Source organism: Syngnathus acus, chromosome 12 (genome assembly GCF_901709675.1).
Source record: "Syngnathus acus chromosome 12, fSynAcu1.2, whole genome shotgun sequence".
NCBI classification, from domain to species: Eukaryota; Metazoa; Chordata; class Actinopteri; order Syngnathiformes; family Syngnathidae; genus Syngnathus; species Syngnathus acus.
The window spans coordinates 9,693,495-9,715,492 of NC_051097.1; the positions used below are offsets into that span (position 1 = coordinate 9,693,495).

Genomic DNA, 21,998 nt, shown 5'->3' on the forward strand with positions numbered 1-21,998 from the left:
GACTTTTTCATCCCCAGAAATTTATTTGGAAAACAAAAATATACAATGTTGACGGCAATTTTACAAGAGAAAAAAAGAATACTGTACAAACATCAACTTGTGCTACTGTGGTTGATGTTCTGACTCCCTCGTGATGGGCCGATAGAATTGTGGCTGCTCTGTTTGTTTGCCCAAACCATTCTTGAATCTTTGCGATGTCACCAGATCGCCATAACCCTTAGTATGAGAGAAGGCGTAGCTCGAACGCCGAGTGCCAACTCGCCTGACTGATGAACGGCAAGGAACAGGACCTGGAAGCCCCTCCTTCCGCGCTTTAGATCTCACCTGCACAAAAAAAAGTCACACCTCAAAATATGTTTAAATTATTCATCAAGGGGTAAAATATACGACTGCCATACTTTGTCATTGATGGTGGGCCGAAGCTGAATGATAATAAATCGAAAAGCCAGCACCGGAAGACCACATAAGAGGCATGTCAAGAATATTGTCAGCCACACATTAGGTTGCCTCAAAGAGTTCCTTGCTGTTCCTGCAGTCCAAAAAAACGGACATATAAACGTCATACATAAAAGCACAAATAAAACAAAATGGCGGCGGTGTAACGCCAACTCCACGTGACTCACCGATGAAGGGGAATACAGAGGTGAATATGGAGAACATGTCGTTGCTGTGCATAGCGAAGGTGGTGGCCAAGTACACAATCAAGCTGCCCCACATGAACGACTGATTCACAGCAGTCCAGTAATGTGTGTCGAGACACAGCTAAAACGTTGACAAAGTATTAGAGGCAAAAGGTCTTCCGAGTATATATGTACTTCATCCTCACCTGGATGTTAACGACAACGAGAAGACACGTCTGCGCCACTAAAGCAAAGGACTGATAATCAGCAATATCTTTTCCGTCGTCCGCCACAGTGTTGTGCAAGGCCGCCCACGGGATGAAGAAGACAACAAGTGAGCTGTAGCAACTGTGAATCAGACACCACACCATGGATTTCTTATTGAAGTAACTATTCAGAGGTCCCGGTAAGTAGAGCTGAGGATACTGCAAACTCCAGCGATCATTCACATCCTGCAGAAACCAGGAAAGCCAATAAAGTATTGTTGTCAGGAATAGTATGATGCTAACGTTGCATACCTGGTCAAACAGACTCATTCCTACAACAGGGAGGACTGTGTAGAATACATTGTACATGCTGACAAACCACTGGTCATAGACAGTCTATGGATGAGAAGAGACAACGAGTTAGGTGTCAAAGGTTTTTCGTGAGAATTCATTCTTGGTCCTCACCTGTGCCGAGAAACCGCAGAAGAAGGCGTACCAGACATGCACAAAGGTGAAGGTGAAGTTTTTATAAAAGAAATACTGCAGAAACTTGCACATGCGTAGGTATGACCAGCGCCCGTGCACCAGTAGGAGGCGCTGTAGATAACGGAACTGAGCAAAGGAGAAGTCGCTGGACAGAACCGCCTGCATGCCTTCCTGACCACTGATCCCGACGCCGATATGCGCAGCTGCAAGACCAGAATCAATTTGGACACTGAGTTTTTCTCGCATTATCGGTGCGCGAGTTTACCCTTGATCATGCTGACATCATTGGCTCCGTCCCCGATGGCCAGAGTGACCGCCTGTTTGTATTTCTTCACCAGTTGGACGACTTGAGCTTTTTGTAGTGGAGTGACCCGACAGCAGATCACCGTTTGGCACATGCATGCGGTCCTCAATAGTTCCAACGCCAAATCTTTCTCCAAGGCAAAGGCCTGAGGAATGCAAACGGAGGACAAGGTAGAAGACGAACAAATATGAGGGGCGACGAAAGCCCTCTTACCAGACTGTGTCCATTTATAACAAGAGCGTATTCTCCGTTCACTCGGTCATCATGCAGAGTTTCTGTCTTCTCAAGCCAGAAGAGGCCTGCACGAGCTTTGGTCACATTTGGTTCCTCTACTGCTGTTGGACACATTTTCCTTCTCGCATTCCTAAACGTAGAGATGGAGATGATTCTTACTCGTTTGATTCATGATGACCGTACTTGATTAAATATGTCAACGTGAGATCGTGAACATACCGAAGCTCCTCTTTGACTCCGTCTGCTGTATTTGCGGATACGATGAACACGTCCTTCATGTCCTCTCGCAGCATGTTGCAAGAATAGCCGATATTCTCTGCCGTTTCTGGTGGGAATAAGATTTTCAGAATTTCTTAAACTGAACACACGCAAAAAAATTAATCCTAAAAAGACACCAACCTTGTTTATCTCCGGTCAACACCCAGATTTTGATATCAGCTTTGGCCAGCTGCTCGATTGTCTGAGGGACACCATCCTGCAACTTATCCTCTACAGCTGTTGCACCTAGAAGCTTAATCAAAAGAAAAGTAAATTGTCTTCTAAGTTTGATGAACCGATTTGGCCTCAGCCACCTCCACCATCTTGTGTCAGATAAAAGTCAAGGTTTCTAGCAAAGTAGTTAACGGTCGAACCAACCAACAAGTCTTTCTCAATCTCTTCATACAACTCATGAAGTTTCTCATCTCTTTCTTCAATGGTGGTGCTGGCCTCATGGTGGCGCTGCAGCCAATCATTCACGTAGCGCTCATCCAAATCCTTGTAAGCCAGAACCAAAGTGCGGAGACCATCGCCTGCATATTCCTATTAATTGGGAACAGGGATTACAACAGACTCTTCATTTTGGAGGAAATGAAAACTTACATTGAGGTGTCTGGTGGTGACGCCCATGAGTTCGTTGCAGGAGGTGTGGAGCCTCTCGTAGATGATGGTGTCTGCTCCTTTGCAGTACAGAGTCAGCTTCCCTTCAGGATTCCGCACTGGGAATCACAGCGAGGATATAAAGTTCTTGTTGAATGACACTGACAGTCAGAAATATAAGACTTGAGCCGAGAAGATTCCAACAATGGCCGATGGTCTCACCAATGACTGACATCCTCTTGCGTACATTATTGAAGTCCAAAACAGCCAAAAGTTCATAGACGACTCGTTCGCCCATCTCCACCACCGTGATGGTCTCCGGTGTACGTGAACGGAACACAAAGCCGAAATTTCTCGCGGCGGTGACCAGAGCACCTTCATCAGGGGACTGAGCCTGGTAGTCAAGCTCTCCTTGGAGGAAACGGGACCGATCATCAAACATGTTTTATATCCCAAAAGCAGTTCTGAAATTTTTGCTGACCATCTTTTTTCCCCTCGGGCATCACAGTGTGGCACAGAGCCAATAAACGGAAGAACGCTTGAACCTCCCAGTTGCCCTCCCTGACATTATCTGCCAAACTGTGGTCGTGAAAAATGAACTTTGGATCGGCTTGCTGGTTCCACGAAAAATCGACCCTTGGTGTCTTCTAGAGGAAGAAAGACGTGTCTGTCAAACTGAGATGTTTGTTGTAACTCTTACCACATCTCACCTCTGTTATTTCAATCCTCTGTCCTGTTAGGTCCAAGAGCTCCCCTAAAACAGAAGAAGAAGAACACCAAACTAAAATGTGATTCATTTACTATTTGTGTTGTGTGGCGTTGAATCATCCACTCACCATAACGTTTGCCGTTGATGGAACACTTATTAAATGTCATGATGTTCTGCGTCAAGGTGCCAGTCTTGTCGCTGAATATATATTTGATCTGACCCAACTCCTCGTTCAGAGTGGTGGTCCTCACCTGAGCAGGAGTGTCACTCTTGGGGTAATACATCTTCCTATCCCAGTCAATATAGAAACTATTCACCAGACGGATGATCTCCACGCTGGTGGGAAATAAAAACAATGGAAGCGTGACAAAAACGGAAAATGTGTTAATGATGCTGTCAGTGCGTACCTGACAAAGAGAGACATGGGCACCACCGTGTTCAGAAGGATCACGTAAGACCAGAAGCAGAGGAATGATGAGAGTGGAGAATCAATGCCAGGTTCAGAAGGGAGGAACGCGGTGAAAACTGATCCATCCGTCGTTTCCCAGACTGAATGACCAACGGCCAGGACGGAGCACATGGACAGCAGGAAAACAAAAATCTGATCGGTGAAGGAAAAAAGACCTTATGAAGCAAAACCTGCCTGCTTGTTATGCTTTTACGCGATTCAAAAACTCACACAAAGCACCAAAACATTCATGAGGTGATCAATGCTGGTCCTTTTGAACGTCGTCTTTCCGCTGTTCTGCATCAACTTGGTGTCTGGACCTGCAAAATTATTTAAAGTTGAACGCGATACAATTTGGAATCGAACCAAAACGATTGATTAAAAATGACTGAATAAAAAAAAAAAAAGGCATGATAGTTGACCTCCAAAGATGACCAGTCCAAAGCACCACTCTGTGTTTTTTAACATGCATCCACGAAGAAGCATTCTGTCATTATCCAAAGAATACATTTGTCCATCGACTGTCAGTGTCCCTTTAAAAATCTCCAGACGATTATTTGGAGGCTCACATTTGATTTCCCCTGTAAAAAAATACGGGCTTCATTAATTTTGTGTTCATGTGAAAATACCTGGAAAAGTTGAATTAAATTGAAGTTGTCACCATTGAAGCTGGCCAGTCTTTGAACGTCGTCGCCCATTTCGCCAGTGACAGTCAGCGCCTGTTTTACCTTCAAATTGGTTTCACTGGCAAAGACCATGAAGACATTCGAAGGGAATTATCAAATTATTAAATATTCATAATCCATCCATAACTTACCCGTCCAATTCAGCTGTTTTAACATAAACCACATTGAGAGGCTCGCTGCTGGAGAGCAAAAGAAGGTCTGCCTAGAAAGCAAACACGTAAAAAAAGTAGCAGAACAACATTTAAAAAACTCCCAAGAGTTTTTATTTTGGGTGGCACTTACTGTGACAAACTGGTTATTTTCTAGTTTGACGATATCTCCAACCTGGACATTCATCCATTTTTCGGTTCTAAGTCTGTGAAAATGAAAGCAGACACTTTAACAACTCAGATTGATGGGTCATTTTGAAAAGAGCCAACAGACTCACGCTCCATCAAGAAGGACGCTCACTTCACGGTTATTTACTTGATTGTCACTTTTGTGTCGATTCTGTTCATAAAACAGGAGTGTTGTTAGATTGCTAAAAACGTCACGGTGTTTTGTAATCTACTCACAATGTCATCTGAGGCATCTTTCACCGCCGTTATCGAGAGCACCAAAATGAGAAGAGCAGCTGTGGTAAACCAGGCCAGTGAGGAGATTTGAGGAATGAGCTGTCAAAACATATATCAAGCCCATATCAAGAACTGTATTGGAGCATTAGAGGGGCAACTGACATTTAAAAAAGCCCACCTGAAGTGTAAAAAGGAAGAGGAAGAAGCAGTTGGCAAGCCTCCTGAACTGCTCAAAAAGGTTCAGCGGCAGAAAGGTGAAGATGTTGTATTTCGATGTCTTGATGGCATTATTCTGGAAAAAGTTAAGTCGTGAGAAATGTAAAATGAATCCATTTGTCACTTTGTGACCTCTTTCCATGTTGTGGACTCACGGCATAGCGGTAAGAAAGGTTGAAGGCTCTGTCGTTGGCTCGCAAGTTTCTCTCCACCTCTGTTGAGAAGAGGGGGGGGAAAAAAAAACATAAAAGAAAACACAATACACGTAAAAAAATAAAACTAAAAAAAATAAATAAATAAATAAAACTAAAAATAAAACTAAATAAATAAAACTCACCTCGTGATTTCTGCTGCCCACACACCTCACCGAAGTAGGACACCAGTGATCCCATCTTATCTCTGTTTTTCTATCCCAAAATGTGGAGGAACAATTCTGATTGTTAATCTTTACAAATATAGACTTAGTTGGATGCCTTACTAATGTCGGACTACTCCCTGCTCAAGCCTTTGTACCAAAGTTAAAGATTTATAACAAGAAAGATAAAGGTGGTGGGTGATATGATTGCAGGATGTCAGTCACTTTTCGAGTCATGTATCACGTGACAAACAAAGCACGTTGTCTCACATGCGGGACGCTGGAAAGTTGCTCCTGGAGATTTGAGTCATAAAAATGTTAAGATACAATATCTGCAAGTTCAGCGAACACTTAAATCGGACAGGCGAATGCACAAAAAAAAAGGGACTGTTAAGCGGATTTTATTTTCATTAGTAATTGCAACCATCAAGGAGTTTGGTTTGTTTTCTAAATATTAAAAAATAGATTTATAAATTAAACCACAAGTATAAAAAGTGGTCAAGCCTAATTTTTGATTCAGTTTTTTTTCGCCTTGATTTTCAAAGAGAAAAATCATATCACATCAAAAATAAATCTCATTTCAGTACTTGCATAGTGACACATGGAGAAAAAAAAAAAAAGAATGAATTATTTGACAACAACAAAATGAAACCAACAAAAGCAAGTCATTGCATGCACTCACTTTGGACTTTCAGACCCCAGCCTGATCCAGAGTTGAGAACCAGGAGGTTCTCCCAGCTGGATGAAAGACCCACAAGATGGAGGAGGTGATGAGTGGAGCCACCGGTCAAGTGTTTTTGCATCAAAAGTGAAGAGCTGTGATTCCAGTGAGACTCCCCGCTAAGAGTGTGAGTAAATAATGAAGCAATCTTTGGACCTCGATGCTGACACAGCATGGGCAGTAAAACAATTGTTGCGATGGTAATTACAAGCAATGGTTTGGCCTGCTTGCAATTAAACTTATCAACATCATTAAAGTATCAATTTACCTTTCAGAGGTATTGAAAAACGATTCAAATAGAAAAATCTCGTGAAGGGCTGTCAGAAAAATCAGGTACACGTTTTGATGGACATACACTTTATAGAAAATGAATAGGAATGTTTAAATGACAACATATACGTACATAGCAACAAATCAATTCACCTAGTGGAGAAAAATGCAAAATAAAAAAATGGCACAAGGAGCATGTATAGTATATTACAGAAAATATTTAATCTAGTTTCTTTCTCCAGGATATTATGTGTTAAAAACAGGATCGCTCCAACACTGAGGTGTTCATATTGGAAAAAAAATTAATAAATACAACCGTCATTACTCGTTATTTCTCCATCAGTTATAAAACACTTTGATGGCACATGAATTCATGTTAGCATCGAATTCAAAACGTATCTTACAGTCACATTACGCATACACACAAACACATACATACATAATACGTTTAAGGGACAGAAAAAGATCAATATTTAGCATTTGTAGAAATGATAAAAGTAGAAAAAAAGGAGATCACTTATTGGAATACAGGAAGGGAAAGTAGAAAACCTTACAGTAGGTAGGCAAAAATAAGAGCAGGATTTCATAAGGGTTCAAAATAGAAACAAAAATGTTCAATCGCAGTAAGGCAAGTGAAAAATAAAAAAAGCACGAGCAGAAGCAAACAACAAACCAGGTTGGGTGACAGATTCCTCTTCACATTTTTGGAAACCTGGAAGCTATCCAATGGTTTTTAATTTCTGAAAACGATGGACTGTGAAAGTGAAAGACATTTGCTGTACGGAAGCATCGACATTTGCTCTAACTTATTTATCACCCTTCTAACATGTAAACCATCGGTAAGTAAACACTTTAAAATCAACTCAGACGTGCTGCTGAGTAACAACACTGCAGCAGCAAAAAATTGTACACCATGGGCACAAAAAATAAATAATAGTTTAAAAAATAAATAAATAAAATGTCTTTCCTACCATGACTGTGCTTGAGGAGTTGGGAGTTTTCATTTTATACACTTCGATTACTAAAGTGTGTCCCGAAGGAAGCGGGGGGGGGGGGGTCTTTCACATTGTGGCCTAAAAAGAAGCCATTTGGAGGCACATATTCAAGTGTTAAAAGACGACTGAATGAGCTCTGCTTCCAAAATTCGATCGCCTTTGACACTGTGTGAGATGAAATTGATTGTCGTCTTTACACGACTCGGAAAGCGCAGGTGTGCACCTTGAGCTGACTTCATTTGACACTTTCACAGTTTGGATTTGGGAGTGTAAGGCATCAAACTTATTGACGACATTTGCAATGTCGGAGGTTTAAAAAATAAAAAATAAAAAAGGCGGGTTAAGAGCCAAGTAAAATTTGTGAGGTTGATGGACACAAAGTGGGACTGTGAGCGACCTTGGTCAGGTGCCACCAAATAGTCAATTACGTTAAGAAATGTCTACCGAGGGGGAATTCCTCATCTGCCCTCTTCGGCCGATCTCGTTTCCGATTTAAGCCTCACAAATTCCTTCGCCACATCGTCATTGGTGCGCTGCGACAAGATCCGCATGGCGGTGAGGCCCGTGTCGTCCATGTGGATGCATGAAGCAAGTGGGCACCAGCAGGCGCAGTTGCCCTTCTCCATGATGTCCCTCAGCTGGATCACAGACAAGCCCACCACCCGGTCGGCTCGACCGAAGCAGTAATCCTTGACGCACACTTGCAGCTCGTAGCATTCGAAACCATCCTGGTTTCCCAGAACGCTGTGAGAAAGAAATCCAAAGGTGAATTTTTATGAACAGCTACCAGAAGAACTTTTCTTTACTCACAAGTGGAATGTCTCGTTGAACTTCGGAGACCAGCTGTTGTTCTTGGATTTGGTCTGGAATTTACGTTTCTTGTCACTGAGGTGAGGTCCGATCATGGTGAGCTCCACAAAGGGTCGGAACATTCCAGGGGTCTGCCATTTCAAATCAGTGGCTGCCACAACTGGAAGAAACAGAACAAGTGAGCATTAATTACTGACTTTTAAAAATGTTTTCATGACAACGCCATTGTGTGAGTAATGTGCGACCTTTGGCGGAAACCTTGCGTTCTCCGCTTTTGGGATGAGTGTGGAGCTCAACCTGGACGGACACCTCGCCGATAGGGTTGGACACGCCTGATCCTATTTCAAGACAAACACACACTTAGCCCACTTTAGCTGCTTTGAAATTACAAAGTCGGGATGAGATGCTTTTTTTTTTAAGGTTGTGTTTGTGGTCAACACACTTTAGGGGCACAACAAATACATTGTGACAGAGCGATGGGGTGTGTGTGTGTGTGGGTGGGGGGGGGTCAGATGCTCTATGATGATGAAACCTACCCCTGCTGGGCTGTATTCTTTCATTGGGAGTTAACCTAATACCCTTTCCATTGTGCACTAGCACATACGTCGCACAGGAAATAAAAAGAAAACAGCTTGTCAAGCGTGGGGTAGAATTTTTTTTAGACAAAATCCGGGGAAAAATTTCTTTCTAATTGCTTACCTTGTGCCTGTTGACTGGTCACAAAGGTCTTGATGAGCGTGTCAGTGGTTTGAGTGTAGAGGGACAAGGTGTGGCGGAGTGACGACAGCTCAGCACTCTTCTCCAGGAAGGCCTTCTTCAGACCATTTCCTCCCGCATGGAAATATTGCTGAGAAAAACAACAAGTTATTTTTTTTTCATAAGCAGATGTTCGGGCTTTATCTAAAGTGTAGACTGGTTACGTCATCTGACCTTAATGGTGTCCAGTGCAACATCCATAACGGCACACTGCCGTGGAGATAGACTCTTTGCCTCGCCCGCCATATGATCCTACACAAAAAGCAGAGTTAGAATAACTAAAAAAAAAAAAAAAAAGTCACTCACATCGAGTCACTATATTCTTACTTTGAGTTTGGAAAGTTGACCGAGCTCCTTTGCGGCCGAGAGTATCTGCGCACCCTGAAAAATAAATGATCTTGGCAACTGTAACTCCCAAAATGCATGATAAGAAAGACAAAATCAACTTACAAAGGTGTCAGTGCCCTGAGGCAGAACAATCGTTTTCTCCAGGTTGACCATCACAATCCTCCACAGCTCCTTGAGCACACGCTTCAAAACGGTCTTCTCACAAATGGTCGCAAACAGCATCAACCTGCGCAATTACGGGCGTGGAAGAAAACGCATTTGAATGTTTCCGTCCGTTACGGCACATCGGGGCAAGCGTGACCACTTACTTCCCATCCAGGAAATCCATAAGAGGCCGTAGCATGTTATCAGAGTCGGCCTCCACCTGGCTTTTGGTGTTTGCGTTGAGTGGCCCTTTTATCTGGTACAGCAGAGACGCCATCTGACGCATGCAGTCGTTGATGCGGCTCTGGAAACTGCCGTTTCACAAGGAAGTCGGCATGAGCGAACGTCTGATCAAGCGTGGCGCTGTGAAATGTTGCCAGACATTTGCTACCTGTTCCCAAATGTACTGCTGAGCTCATCCAGCACGCTGTTCAGCTTCACCTGCAGGTTGTTGAGCAGATCACTTGCCTCGGTGTCCATCTGCAGAAAGAATACACACAAAAAAAAGTCTCGTCAAAAAACATGAAAGTAAAATGGCTTTCAGATATTGGAAATAGTTCACAAGCTGTATTGAAATGTAACATAAGCATGTTTTTGTAATACAGCGTTGGCAATGCAGCAATAAACTGAGATTGCCTTTGTTATTCGAGTGATTGGAAAATGAAGGTTCAAATACGCTTCGTGAATCAGTTGTATTTTTCCACTCCTCTAGATAGCACTCTCTGCAAGCACAGAGAATTGCCACTTCTTACCATCTGGAGTCCAAAAATAGAACAACTGGTCCACAAAGCAAATTTGACGCTTCATTTCTCCATCACTCAATATTTCCACTCAATTGGAAAGAAAAGGGAAAAGGAAAGTAGCTCTACTGTAGATAACCCAACTGACGGTAAAAAGGCGAAATAAATGTGGTGTTGTGGGCCACATTATTTAAAAATCATGACCTGGTAAGAAATGCACAGGGACATTAAAGGGCTATTAAAACATTTTTTGCTAGGTGGCACTGAGGGAAGGCTTCAGGGGAGGAACGGCAGTTACAAATCATTTGTCATGCTTCTTACCTTCTCGACTGGAGTATCCCGCTTAATGTGAATGTTAGACAATATTTTAGTAACTAAACAATAATCATGTTCAAATATATGCTGGAAGTTAACACATAATCGTGACACCCACCTTCTCCCCATCAGTCTATTGCAAAATATATTTAGGGTGGAGGCAGAGATTGAGAAAAGGTAAAAACAGTCAGCAAAAGCTGTTCAAGAAGTAATGAGTGAATTGATTTGGGGAAAGGTTTTGGAAAAAAATTGATGTCTATTGTCACCAGAAATGATGATCCAATGTTATTACACAGCCTGAGAAAATTCCACAGCTGTCAATGAATTAATGATGTCACTGGGAGCAGAATTAGGATGGAAACAATTCACACGAATGATTTGGGCTGTACTTAAGACTGCAACAAACCTCAACCTGAATTTTGTCACCTTCTTCTTCCTCCTCCTCACTCTCCTCAAACTAACAGTGAAAAGAGAACGTTAAGTCTCATTGCCAATAGTGAAAATAATCAATGCAGACATGTTGGCACTTGCCTGACATGCTGGTATTCTATTGTTGCACTAGAGAAGAAAAAAAAACATAAATCCCTTTATTTAAACCAACAGTGCCATCTACAGGAGTAAAACAAATTACAACTGGTTCATGAAGCAAATATGAAGCTTCATTTCCCCATCACTACCACTTACTACGAATAAGCCACTATGCCTAATGCATCTAGTTGTAAATCTAACCACCACTAACAAAAGTACGCACCAGAACCTTTGCACCTTTAAATTGGCCTCCTTTTTTGTCACTGTCACTAAGTGCTGAAAACCTACCTCTTCTTCTTCTTCCTCTTCCGTCACCTCATTTTGCTTTAAATGTACATTGAACACAGGTTGAGATTTAAGTTAGAATGCCCAACTGAAGAAGCTCCACAACATTTGCTGGGGGCCAAAACTAATTTTATTCCCTACACACTTTGCATTTGGGAACTGCTTAGTTATGATGATAGAGCAGGAGGACATTTTATTTTGAGCGCCACCTAAAAAAAAAGTCATTGTCCGAACGAAGGCTTACCTGTGTGGCACCCATGCACTCAAACATCTTCTCCAATAGGATTCGCAATTGTTGCACATTATTCATCAGGACGCAGGGCTGCGTGGAGAGAGTGAGATCGGTAGATTCAAAATATTGCAGAAGATTGCAAATAATAGGATTATCCTTCATTCATTTATGTCAACTTACAATCTTCTCCTTGTCGATGTAGGAAGGAAAACTCTTGTTAAGAATGGCACTGTACTGCAAAAGAACTTTGGCAATAGTCTGCAAAGATGAGGGAGGGAAAAAAAAAAGGTAATTTTTAGGAAAATGAGATGGTTCCATGCATCCTAAAATATTCTCCTTCGTGGAAAAATAGGATACCAAAATACTGCTCCCACCTTGGAGAAGCGGCGACTGTATTGCCCCATGACATTGGGATCAGGGCATTCCAGTTTCTTGATGATCTCGAAGCTTTGGTTGAGTTGAGTAAAGATGTCCACCACCGAGCAGGAGAAGAGAGCGTGCTCTGATGTTTGCTGGAACTGCATTGGAACAGGATCACCACGCATGATTTTTAGAAGTACGTCTTAAAAATGTCCAGAAATGTTCTTACCCCATCCTTTTTATCTCTCTCTAAAGCTCCGTGCATAAATTCCATAGACACATCCTCATTTTCATCCAACCACTGCAGCACAAATTGCAAGAACCATCTAGGCCAAGAAAAGGCACAATAAGCATTTTGAACATCTTTGATATTGATTAATAATCTTATCGATGACTTACGATGGGTAGTCTGGAACGACATCCTTGAAGCTGGGAAGCTCCTTGACATATTCGTTATAGAGCCATTTCACTTTGAAATGCAGATTCATGTAGTCTGTACTTTTACACAGTCTGTGTTTTTCATGTTCTGGAAGACACCAAATGCACAGAGGTTTGGAAAAAAAAAATCTTGCAGAAACTGCAAATGTAACTTTAATAAACCCGAATCACGTACCTTCCATAGCGTACTTTATGTCTTGTGCAAACAAAGTCCACATGACCTCCGCTGACACCTTCCCTACATTCAATTCTTGCGGAAACCTAAAAGGAATGGAAAGCAATGCAACAAATGAATAGAGGAATTCAAATTAAGACCAAACAGTGGGACAAAATATTGATTGAAACCCATTCTGTTAAGCTAACGCTACTAACTGGTTCAGCACTGGCGTGTAGGAGTTCCTGTCCTCTTCAATAATGGAGACAATGAGCATAATGAGTTTAGGCCAAAAGTCCAAGTTCTTGATACTCGGACCTTGATCTTCCAAAGAGAGCTCTTCCTTGTTCTGGATTGGAAATAAACAAAAAGCCACACTTGAGTGTCACTATAGAGCCATTCCGGGTCATTGACTGTCTAATCAATTTGTGACTCACCATTTCCACCAGCTGGTACTGTTGGCTGTAAAGATCGTGGCAGTTATTGAAGATGTAGTCGTAGGTGGAGTTGAGACAGGCCTTGACACAGTCTCGGACGACTTGGCTGGCTCTGGGTGGAGACTGTAATTCCTGGACCTGATCATCATATGGTGTAAGAAGCACGAGCAGTTACAATAACCTCACACAAAACTTTAGTTAAATCAACAGTGCCACCTAGAGGAGTCAAAAAATGCAACGGGTTCATGAAGCTTTTTGAAGCTTCATTTTCCCATCACTAAAATATCTATCTATTAATAACACCAAAGTTTAAATTCTGACATATGTGTGATGGCTACCTTCATTCTGAAGAATGTGATACTGGTTAAAAGATCCACAGTGGATTTTAAATCCTGGAGGCGATCCTTGTTGCTGGCAGGGAAATGGTTCTACAAAAAAAAAAAAAAAATAGACTTAAAACACATTGCTTTGACAGCTTTTGTCTTAAATGGTGGGAAAAAAAAAATCATAATATAGAATATCCTACCCTGTAGGTAGAGAGGTCTATTCGTAAGGAATTGTGCAACTGGTCAAGGAGCTTAATAAAACGTTCTTTCTGTGGAACAAATTGTATGGAAGATTTTCAGAAAAATACATCCTGAACTGTAAAGTGAAATAATATTGTATATAACTGAAAATAATTATATATATACATTTGTGTGTGTGTATTGTGTTCCAGTACAAACCCCAAAATTGGAGGCCGCAAAACGGTCGGAGGCGGACACATTGGTGGAGGCGGTTGTGTGGGCGTAGAAGGCATTTATATTGGCGAGCAGCGTGCTCATCACCGCAGGAACCCCGGGACACATGTATTTAGAAGACAGGCAAGCAAAGTGCCTGAAAATAGCAACATTAGAAAAAAGAAAAAAAAAAAGGCCATTACGCAACGTCTAAGAGGTATGACGTGATCGCAAACGTACGTCATGGCCTGGTAGATTGACTCGATTCCGTAACGCATGGCAAACTCGTCCACGATATCTTGCGCCACGTCGTCGAAATAAACTTTCCATGCGTCGTCTCCACGGGCCTCGGGGATTTTCACCGCACCGCGTCCGTGGATATCTGTAGAGTGGTGGAACAGGTTCTAGAATGGAATAAAAAGTGTTTGGTCCATTAGTCATTCATGAGTTATGTTTCTTAAAATGATCTAATCAATTACCTCATGCAAACAGGTATACTGCACATGGTATGGAGCCACCTTCTCCTCCCCCTTAATTTCCACGTTGATTTGGAGGCGGATGGCCCCGGACACGGCTGACTTGTCCGTCCTCTTTTCTGTAATTTAACACAAACTCGGTCAACAGTCGATTTACACAGCATGTCAGTATTTGATGGAGTTGTTGAGCACTCGGGAGCTACTAATAAAAGCTTTCCAAAGTGAGGTGGAGGGTGAGGGGGTTGCTGACTGAAGACATGAGCTTTTCTGTAGGCGGAGAGTCTTGCGATTTCACCCCCTGCTATTTACTCTGACAGGCTCACCATTAAGGGTAATTCATACATGTCGTTGGGAACGGTCGGTTTTTAACTCAAGCACTTGATAATCACACATAAGGAGGAGAAGGTGGTGGGGGTGGGAGGGGGTTACTTTGGAGCAGATGATGGAGAAAGAACAGGGACACCGTGTTAAATGTACCAGAATTTCTTTGACTTTATTTCTTCCTGTTCCAAAAGTTTTATAAGCACAGCACGTCGTGCTAGCTTGGTATGTTAATTTCCAAGCTCTGATTTACAGTTTCATATGTACCAATGGATGGAATAGTAAATATTTTGGTAAAATCTTTTTTTCCACAAACTTTCAATTATATCCACACTTAAATCTTTAGGGCCAGAGCAATTAATGTGTTTTTTTTTTTAATTCTGATGTATCGTAAACACACTCACCTAGATTGTACCAGACGTCCATTTCTCCACTCAGTGTTCGGACTTCAATAATACTCTGGCCGAGGAAATCGTCAGATTCTCTCTTAAGACGCTGCTTGACTCTTGACTTGATGTCATCGTCCTCATCCCACACGCGCACTTTGATTCTGTCTGATGAATTGTGGCATTCGCTAAGACAAGGGAAATAAATAGGAATAAATAAATACAGTGTCTCGAATTTATTTACCGTATTTTTCTGACAATAAGGCGCACTTGAAATCTTTTAATATTCTCAAAAATTGACCAAAATGTCTTCACTTTATTATTTGGTGCATCTTGTGGTCAGAAAATTGAGGATTATAACACATAAGTGTTACTCACAAGTGATATTTCTCCTCCCACACTGGATTGAGGTTGCCATAGATAGTTTTGGTTCTCTTCTTTGTCTTGCCCACCTGCACGGTGACATAGGGATCACTGGATCCCGTCTTATCCTTTGCCTGAAGTCCTTGTGCACAAACAACTAGACGAAAAAAAAAAAAGTCATCATTTCTATTGTGTGGAATCAAATATTTGATACGACGGGCATACCTGTGATGGTGACCTTGGCAGACCACTTTGACGTCCCGTCCAGTACGTTCTGTTTGATTGCCTTCATGTGTTGCGAATGGGAGGTTTTGTGGATGATAAAAACTTCCCTGATCAGTTCAAAAATTTCCGGTTTGTTCCTTTCCCTGATTTTCATTCTGTCCTTCATTGCCATGATGATGTTTTGTGTCCGGTCCTCAGCGCCGTGTTTAGAACTCTTCTCGGCAGCACCTAATTATGAACCGATCGAAGAATCTGTGAGGTATGTAATAAAAAGTACGGGGAAATACCAAAGTGTACTCACGTTGTAAACAGTCAGCGTTGAGAAGTTCCTGACACTTTTCGTGACACTTGACGCCACACTCGGAGCAGCGAACGCCCTGCCGTGCGATTCCCCACAGCAGCCCCTCACATTCATAACAATATGTGGGTGTTGTGGCGGTCCACACTTCAAAGTTATGAGGCGTGGTGCATGATATTGGGTAGATCAGAGCTTGGAGGGTCTTCTTATACACGTGGTTTTTCTGTTTTGAAGTTTTAGGAGACGATGAACAGAATAATTTTGTCCAATCTTAACCCCGATCTTATTTTTTGCAGCACTTACCAGCTCCTCATCCTTGATGGAAGATCTCGCAGCCAACGCTGATGCGATGCCTGCCTTACGGGCTTGGACAAGAGACTGGAGAACAGATAGAGTGTTAGGGTATTTTATAAATGAACAAAAAAATATGAATATTAATATATTAATAACCCACAACCAAGGCAAACTGTGAGATATTACTCAAATGGAGGTCATTGTTTTGAGTGAGGTGGAACGTCAAAAAGGGTTGTCAGTTTGTTTAGTCATTTTCACCCAATGGTCAAAAAGCCAAAGTGAGTTTAAAGGAACTACTGAAGAGAGGATTACAACAAAGTGTTAAGTTGGATATAAAAAACAAAGAGCCGCAAGAGTGTTAGTTATCGTTTTGAGGAAAGCGGCAAGCCTGTGAACACACTGGCAAAATTATTCATGCCGTTACAATAAAAAAATTAAATAACACTGGTCAACAAATTATCACTACATTTTTCAATCAGAGATTACATTGTTTGCACTGATTCCAAAGATGTACATTAGGTTTTAATAATAATAATAATAATAATGGAAGACAACTGAAAATATCCGAAAAAGATTTTTTTTTTTTTTTAAATCAGCGTCAAAAATAAATTTAGGGTCACATAAATCCATCTGGGATAAAAATTTGCTGTTGACCAGTGTCATAGGAAATATGCATGCAATTGTTATAATTTCCAATTAACATGGATTCTCCAATTAGATAGAAAAAAAAAATCATGCTGCAGTTATAAGAAATTGAAGCGAGTAGTGTTTTGTTTATCCAACTTGTTAGTTTACTGGATTCTAATAACTTACCATAGCCTGACCAGGCAGAGAGAATGCATTCAAGAGAGTTGTGGGGAATAGTTTCAGGTTTAAGAGAGGAGGGAGAGAACAATTAGCAGCTTGCTTTCAAATGCGTTTCAATGATAAGACTCTAATCAAATCCCCCAAAACCAATAAATAGCTGCTCTCCCAAACAGAGAGATGAACTCACAAAGACACAAAACATGCAGTCAAAAGAACAAGAATAAATATATTTAAAAAGAACTGAAAATGCTTATACTGACCACATCGCTAACCAAGGCGATCTTTTTCTTCTTTTTACGAAGGTCTGGCATACTATCGATCCCATAAAGCCCTGGTCCACCACTGTTCTCAAAAAAAAGAATAAAAATAAAAAAACACCATTAGTGCAAAAATGTATTTTATTTGAGATAATTTGTCAATTTAAAAGGACAAATGAAATTAACCAAATTTCGCCACGATGCTGTTTGACTTACCCTGGTTTTACCCAGGCCTGTCTTACACTCGGTTCATCATGACAAACCTGTAAAGAAAAAACATGAGCTGTTAGACCATTTACAAAATTTAAATCATTTCATTCATTTGAAATGAAAGGAGTAATGGAACATGCATTTGGTTAGTTTAATATTTGCCACAAAGAAAGAAATGGAACTAGGTTGAAGCACAAGTTTCCACCCCTCTACAGGGTTATGTTTAATGATAAAATAAATAATGATAAAAGATATTTTCACAAACATTTGTTGAAATATTTTATCATACAAATTATTTCACAGTCACCAAAATAATCCCCAAAAATTCTACTTTTTTATGTTAATACTTCCAACAGTGTTATGAAGCCTTATTTGCAGTAAACAAAAACTGACGGCAAAAATAAAAACATACAGCACACAAATAAAAAATTTAATATGGAGCTAACAGAATTGGAGCAACCTGATTTTCTTCTTGCACTGTCTCTGTGAAGAAAGTCACGAACATCTCATTAGAAAGACTTTCAATCAAACTTGGAAGGCATTTCATTTTCAAATTCCCGTATTACCTTTAATACACATCTCCTGAGATCGAAATCCTTGAGAACCTTGAGAACCACAAGACCCCTGAGATCCTTGAGTAGACTGGGACAGCCGCTGATGAATCTGCTTCTTTTCCCGAAGAATGCGCTGAAAGTTAGCTATACGTGCTTTGTGATCGGAATCGAGAGGTTTTCCAAGCTCCTCCACCATGTTTTCAGGAGGACAACTGAAGGGTACTTCATCTGAACTGGGCAAAGCATCCAACGGACTCTCATCTTGGATGACGGGGCAATCATTTGGGTTAAGGTAAAGGTCGGGCATTTCCGAATTAGTTTTATAGTCTTCTTTGATTTGAATAATCTCTTCATCACTTCTATCTGTTACGATTGACAGAGAGTGGCCAGACTCTTGCTCCAATGATTGGACGGAACATGACGGTTTGTCCGATATCTTTCCAGGATCTTGAACGTCTGAAACTTCACTGACCTCCGTTGTGGGGACACATGGAGTGTGATTGTTGGACACATCTGTGTGTGTAATGACAGGCAGAGATGTCTCCAAGATGTCATCATCCAAATCATCAGGGTTGAGGCCGTCAAACATTTTCCAAGCCCCCTTCACAGAAGACCTGAAATTTAGCACAGCTTTGCTAAAAGTCCTAAGATCAAATCCTACACTGGAAGAAACCTCTAAAGAATGTTGTGACACAGATTCTCCTCCATCATCTTTTGAGATGCTGTGATCAGTCCAATCCTGGTCCAAACTCTGTCCTGATCCAAGTTCAAGAGTGTCTCCAGATGATGTGTAGTCATCACACAGGTCCCCACCATCACAGTCTGTCAAGAAGATATTGGAGCAACTCCCACTAATGGAAGAGAACCTCCCCTCTGTATTTGGACATTTGTCCAAACTAGGAGAACATGCGGGAGAGTTGTAATGAATTCCAAAAAGTAATGAGAGATGTTCTGAACTAGCGCCTGAAGAATGACCTGGTGTGTTGCTTTGTGTTTCTGGACAACAGTCGTCCCAAACATGTGGCTCTTCAATATTTCCATAGGAGGGTTCACTCTCGCTCCAACCTCCCTCTCCACAAGTACTGAAGTGTTCAGAAGGCCACCTGTCATTTTCTGGGTCAATACAAATAAATCCTGACCTGGAGTAGTCACAGGATGACAAAGAGTGGTTACGTTGGTAGTCCTGACCTTGAGGAAGACGAAAAAGCTCCTGTATATTTGAACTTTGTAATTCTTTGTCCTGAATTGGTTGTTGGTTTGATTGGAGTGTAATTTGACCGCCAATCGATTGCTTGGAAGGACCGTGAGATGTTTTTTTGCAATCAGACAGCGGAGCAGTCGGTCTCTTGAGAGGTGACGTAACAGCGTTCTGTCTTCCTAAGCTTCCTCGCCTGATTCTGTGACTTTGAGAAAGTGGACTCGAGTAAGGTGCAGCTGAAGCTCCGGAGTATAACTCGCCAATTTCACTTAGCACCGCGTCAACGCAACACGAAACTTCGTCCACTGAGCCTCGCACGGACGTTAAGTACTGCCTGAGGTCTGATATTTCCTCCTGGATCTTATTTATGCCTTTGAGCTCTTTCAGGATATGATCCACTAGATTATTAGAACCTTGCTCCTCGTCTTGTTTAACATCTTCAATGTGGAGCTTTTTAATTATCTGGGGTAGCGTTTCCTCCATAGCAGACTCACAATCAGAACGGCTGTTTCGCCGTGATTGGCTAAGGGACTGATTGGACTCTAGTTTGTCGTTTACTTGCGGTATATTCAAGCTGTGTTCCACCATGAGTGATTGCGGAAGAACGTCAAGCTCTTTCAGGTTGTGCTCATCTTGTCCATCGAGGCGTCCATTGGGGAACATCTCCATGAAGTAACTAGCTATTTCCAAAGAATATTGTGATTGCCCAGTAATACATCCCGAGATTGGTGTAAGCAATCATCTTCAGTACCTGGCAATGTCAGACCAAAGAGAATCAGTTTTATGATTTCTAATTTGAGTTTTGAGAATAAGCAAAATACAATTTCAAATCTAGGAAACTCTGGTATGAACAATATACAATAGGCTTGCCTGCACTCTCTGTGACGACAACTTGCATGCAGCTGCTTCGATCTCTGTAATTGCAACGCTTTGGAATCACAGCAATTAGAGGACGGATCAAATCTCTGCTCTTCGTGTCCTGTTTTAACGTTACCAGCTGCTATACTGGATCGCTCCGGTCCGACCCTTTCTAGATACCAGAGTGAACACCGATCAGTATAAAAGTAAAATAAGATTTTATTGTATGACATTACATCTTTCCAATTCAAAACTTACTTTAGCCAATCAAAATAAATTTTAAATGCTAATTTGTTAATTTATATGTCTAGTGATACATCTGCTGTCCAATGTTCTGTCTAAACTTGCCTAATAATTAACATTACACAATAACAATTAACATGTTACAGATAAATATAATCTATGTATCTTAAAGAAGTTTATCTGAAAATCTGCAAATTAACATATTAAAAAAAATCCTTACCTTATAGTAGAAGAAGAAAAATAAGAGGAAGATCCTGATCCAGCATCATCACACCTGATCCATTTCAATAATTGATGCGATTAGATGGTTCACACGTGTTTGAATTTCTTGCTGTGCCCGATTTAAAAAAAAAAATATTCCTAAACTTGTTGAGGACAGAGTTTGCTCATCGGTACCGCTGCATTGTTAAATCGTACAAGTGAGGGGAAGCAGTTGAGACATCACATGATAATGTTGCTATCTCGACACCCCCCCACCCCTCGCCCTTTTGCACGCTTTCTCACTCCCTCTGGCAGCGTAATTCAGCACAAAGACGATTCGAGGTAGATGCACAGCCTCATCGTTTCCCTCTGTGTCTGGTTCTGCCACATTCCTAATTTACTTTTTGTTTGTATTTCACTTTCCATGAAAAGCTTGATAACAATCTCATAATCAGAGTACAATAGAATATGAAAATAGATTATATTAATCTTCTTGGAGCTAAAGAGTTGAGCAGTGGCTAAACCTGCCCAGCCACTTTTTTTTTTTTTTACAAATTATATATTTTTTTTACATTTTTGCTCCTCTTATTTATTATGTTATTTGTTTATTTATTATTTATTCATCACTCTTATTTATTCATTGTTTGTGCCTTCTTGTTTTTATTTTTTGTGTTGTTTACTTGTATGTATCTTGTGTACTATGTCTTGTCACCGTGGGATAGTGGGAACGTAATTTCGATTTCTTTGTGTCTTGGCATGTGAAGAGATTGACAATAAAGCAGACTTTGACTTTGAAAGTGCATAAGTCAAAAATGGAAAAAAAAAATCGTTGGAATAAGGAAAAGTGTAATTTCTATTTAGAGTATAAATGATGGAGTAAAATGATAACATCATGGAGGACGGGTGTTTTGACTGCATACCTCTCGTAGCTGAACCCTGACTTTATTGATGGCTTTCAGCCAACGAACTCTGGATGGAGAAAATGGTAAAGGTGACCCTTCATCGTGAAACCTGGGACACACAAAATTATGAGCGTAAATAAAAAAAAAAGGAGTACAGGGAAAAATATTGCATATTTTCAGGTACGAGTTAATCAAAACTGTACCTGTGAAGTTTAGACACAACTTTCTCTGCTGGGGTTTCATTTTGTAAGCTCCGTCTTGCGTCGAAGGCCGGTTGAGATTGAACCTTCTCGGCGACAGCGGAGTGTCCGTTTGATGCAAAATTTGAAGAAGGATAGAAGCCGGCGCTGTGATAGGAGTGGAAGCATTCTTCGATTTCCGACCCTCCGGTGCTTTCGTGACCGATCTCGCTCAGCTGAGAGCTGGTCTGACTCAGGTTTCCTGATGACCCAAATCGACTACTTTCCACTGGACTGA

General features: G+C 41.2%; 3 protein-coding genes across 12 annotated transcripts in view; all 3 read right to left on the minus strand.

Annotated features, from left to right (window-relative positions):
* Nucleotides 1-3: 3 nt before the first annotated feature.
* Nucleotides 4-5,533, minus strand: LOC119131150 (phospholipid-transporting ATPase ID-like). The gene is made up of 26 exons (XM_037265321.1): nt 5,477-5,533; nt 5,284-5,397; nt 5,106-5,204; nt 4,979-5,040; nt 4,834-4,906; nt 4,683-4,753; nt 4,527-4,609; nt 4,288-4,446; nt 4,097-4,185; nt 3,825-4,018; nt 3,545-3,753; nt 3,419-3,462; nt 3,190-3,355; nt 2,931-3,119; nt 2,712-2,827; nt 2,487-2,651; nt 2,250-2,361; nt 2,070-2,175; nt 1,830-1,980; nt 1,578-1,761; nt 1,292-1,515; nt 1,139-1,222; nt 827-1,072; nt 624-762; nt 399-529; nt 4-324 (listed from the first exon to the last, which is right to left on the minus strand). Exons 5-26 carry the CDS (start codon nt 4,885-4,887, stop codon nt 103-105), a joined length of 3,138 nt encoding a protein of 1,045 aa, XP_037121216.1. The 5' UTR covers nt 4,888-4,906; nt 4,979-5,040; nt 5,106-5,204; nt 5,284-5,397; nt 5,477-5,533; the 3' UTR covers nt 4-102.
* A 1,332-nt stretch (nt 5,534-6,865) lies between these two features.
* LOC119131228 (protein unc-13 homolog B-like) overlaps nt 6,866-21,998 on the minus strand; it is a 34,577-nt gene continuing 19,444 nt past the window's right edge. For 3 of the 10 annotated variants that reach the window (XM_037265482.1, XM_037265480.1, XM_037265489.1), the window contains 37 exons: nt 21,725-21,994; nt 21,540-21,630; nt 17,572-17,618; nt 17,359-17,440; nt 17,105-17,110; nt 16,301-16,375; nt 16,001-16,220; nt 15,700-15,927; nt 15,490-15,631; nt 15,130-15,299; nt 14,408-14,523; nt 14,169-14,332; nt 13,935-14,085; nt 13,736-13,804; nt 13,548-13,637; nt 13,210-13,347; nt 12,991-13,121; nt 12,794-12,879; nt 12,580-12,706; nt 12,410-12,506; nt 12,195-12,338; nt 12,001-12,078; nt 11,833-11,910; nt 11,307-11,333; nt 11,182-11,232; nt 10,894-10,908; nt 10,782-10,802; nt 10,112-10,200; nt 9,885-10,031; nt 9,679-9,802; nt 9,556-9,609; nt 9,403-9,480; nt 9,172-9,319; nt 9,009-9,065; nt 8,718-8,810; nt 8,473-8,632; nt 6,866-8,406 (listed from right to left, as the gene is read on the minus strand). In XM_037265482.1, coding sequence (XP_037121377.1) covers nt 8,121-8,406; nt 8,473-8,632; nt 8,718-8,810; nt 9,009-9,065; nt 9,172-9,319; nt 9,403-9,480; nt 9,556-9,609; nt 9,679-9,802; nt 9,885-10,031; nt 10,112-10,200; nt 10,782-10,802; nt 10,894-10,908; nt 11,182-11,232; nt 11,307-11,333; nt 11,833-11,910; nt 12,001-12,078; nt 12,195-12,338; nt 12,410-12,506; nt 12,580-12,706; nt 12,794-12,879; nt 12,991-13,121; nt 13,210-13,347; nt 13,548-13,637; nt 13,736-13,804; nt 13,935-14,085; nt 14,169-14,332; nt 14,408-14,523; nt 15,130-15,299; nt 15,490-15,631; nt 15,700-15,927; nt 16,001-16,220; nt 16,301-16,375; nt 17,105-17,110; nt 17,359-17,440; nt 17,572-17,618; nt 21,540-21,630; nt 21,725-21,994 — 4,150 coding nt within the window. In that variant the 3' untranslated portion in view covers nt 6,866-8,120. The remainder of the gene's footprint in view (nt 8,407-8,472; nt 8,633-8,717; nt 8,811-9,008; nt 9,066-9,171; nt 9,320-9,402; nt 9,481-9,555; nt 9,610-9,678; nt 9,803-9,884; nt 10,032-10,111; nt 10,201-10,781; nt 10,803-10,893; nt 10,909-11,181; nt 11,233-11,306; nt 11,334-11,832; nt 11,911-12,000; nt 12,079-12,194; nt 12,339-12,409; nt 12,507-12,579; nt 12,707-12,793; nt 12,880-12,990; nt 13,122-13,209; nt 13,348-13,547; nt 13,638-13,735; nt 13,805-13,934; nt 14,086-14,168; nt 14,333-14,407; nt 14,524-15,129; nt 15,300-15,489; nt 15,632-15,699; nt 15,928-16,000; nt 16,221-16,300; nt 16,376-17,104; nt 17,111-17,358; nt 17,441-17,571; nt 17,619-21,539; nt 21,631-21,724; nt 21,995-21,998) is intronic. The other 7 variants (XM_037265481.1, XM_037265484.1, XM_037265483.1 and 4 more) reach the window with 7 other exon arrangements.
* On the minus strand, nt 17,726-20,879 carry LOC119131229. Its single transcript, XM_037265491.1, has 2 exons — nt 18,132-20,879; nt 17,726-18,048 (listed from the first exon to the last, which is right to left on the minus strand). Exons 1-2 carry the CDS (start codon nt 19,984-19,986, stop codon nt 17,996-17,998), a joined length of 1,908 nt encoding a protein of 635 aa, XP_037121386.1. The 5' UTR covers nt 19,987-20,879; the 3' UTR covers nt 17,726-17,995.

What these genes read in the sequence shown, in the direction of transcription:
- LOC119131150 (XM_037265321.1), bottom strand. Translation starts at nt 4,887, where the DNA reads ATGAATGTCCAGGTTGGAGATATCGTCAAACTAGAAAATAACCAGTTT. An exon ending in AAAATAACCAGTTTGTCACA is followed by an intron (nt 4,754 to 4,833) that starts GTAAGTGCCACC and finishes TTTGCTTTCTAG; the next exon opens with GCAGACCTTCTTTTGCTCTC. An exon ending in TGGACTGGTCATCTTTGGAG is followed by an intron (nt 4,186 to 4,287) that starts GTCAACTATCAT and finishes ATAATTTTGCAG; the next exon opens with GTCCAGACACCAAGTTGATG.
- LOC119131229 (XM_037265491.1), bottom strand. Translation starts at nt 19,986, where the DNA reads ATGGAGATGTTCCCCAATGGACGCCTCGATGGACAAGATGAGCACAAC. An exon ending in TCAGGAGATGTGTATTAAAG is followed by an intron (nt 18,049 to 18,131) that starts GTAATACGGGAA and finishes CTTTCTTCACAG; the next exon opens with AGACAGTGCAAGAAGAAAAT.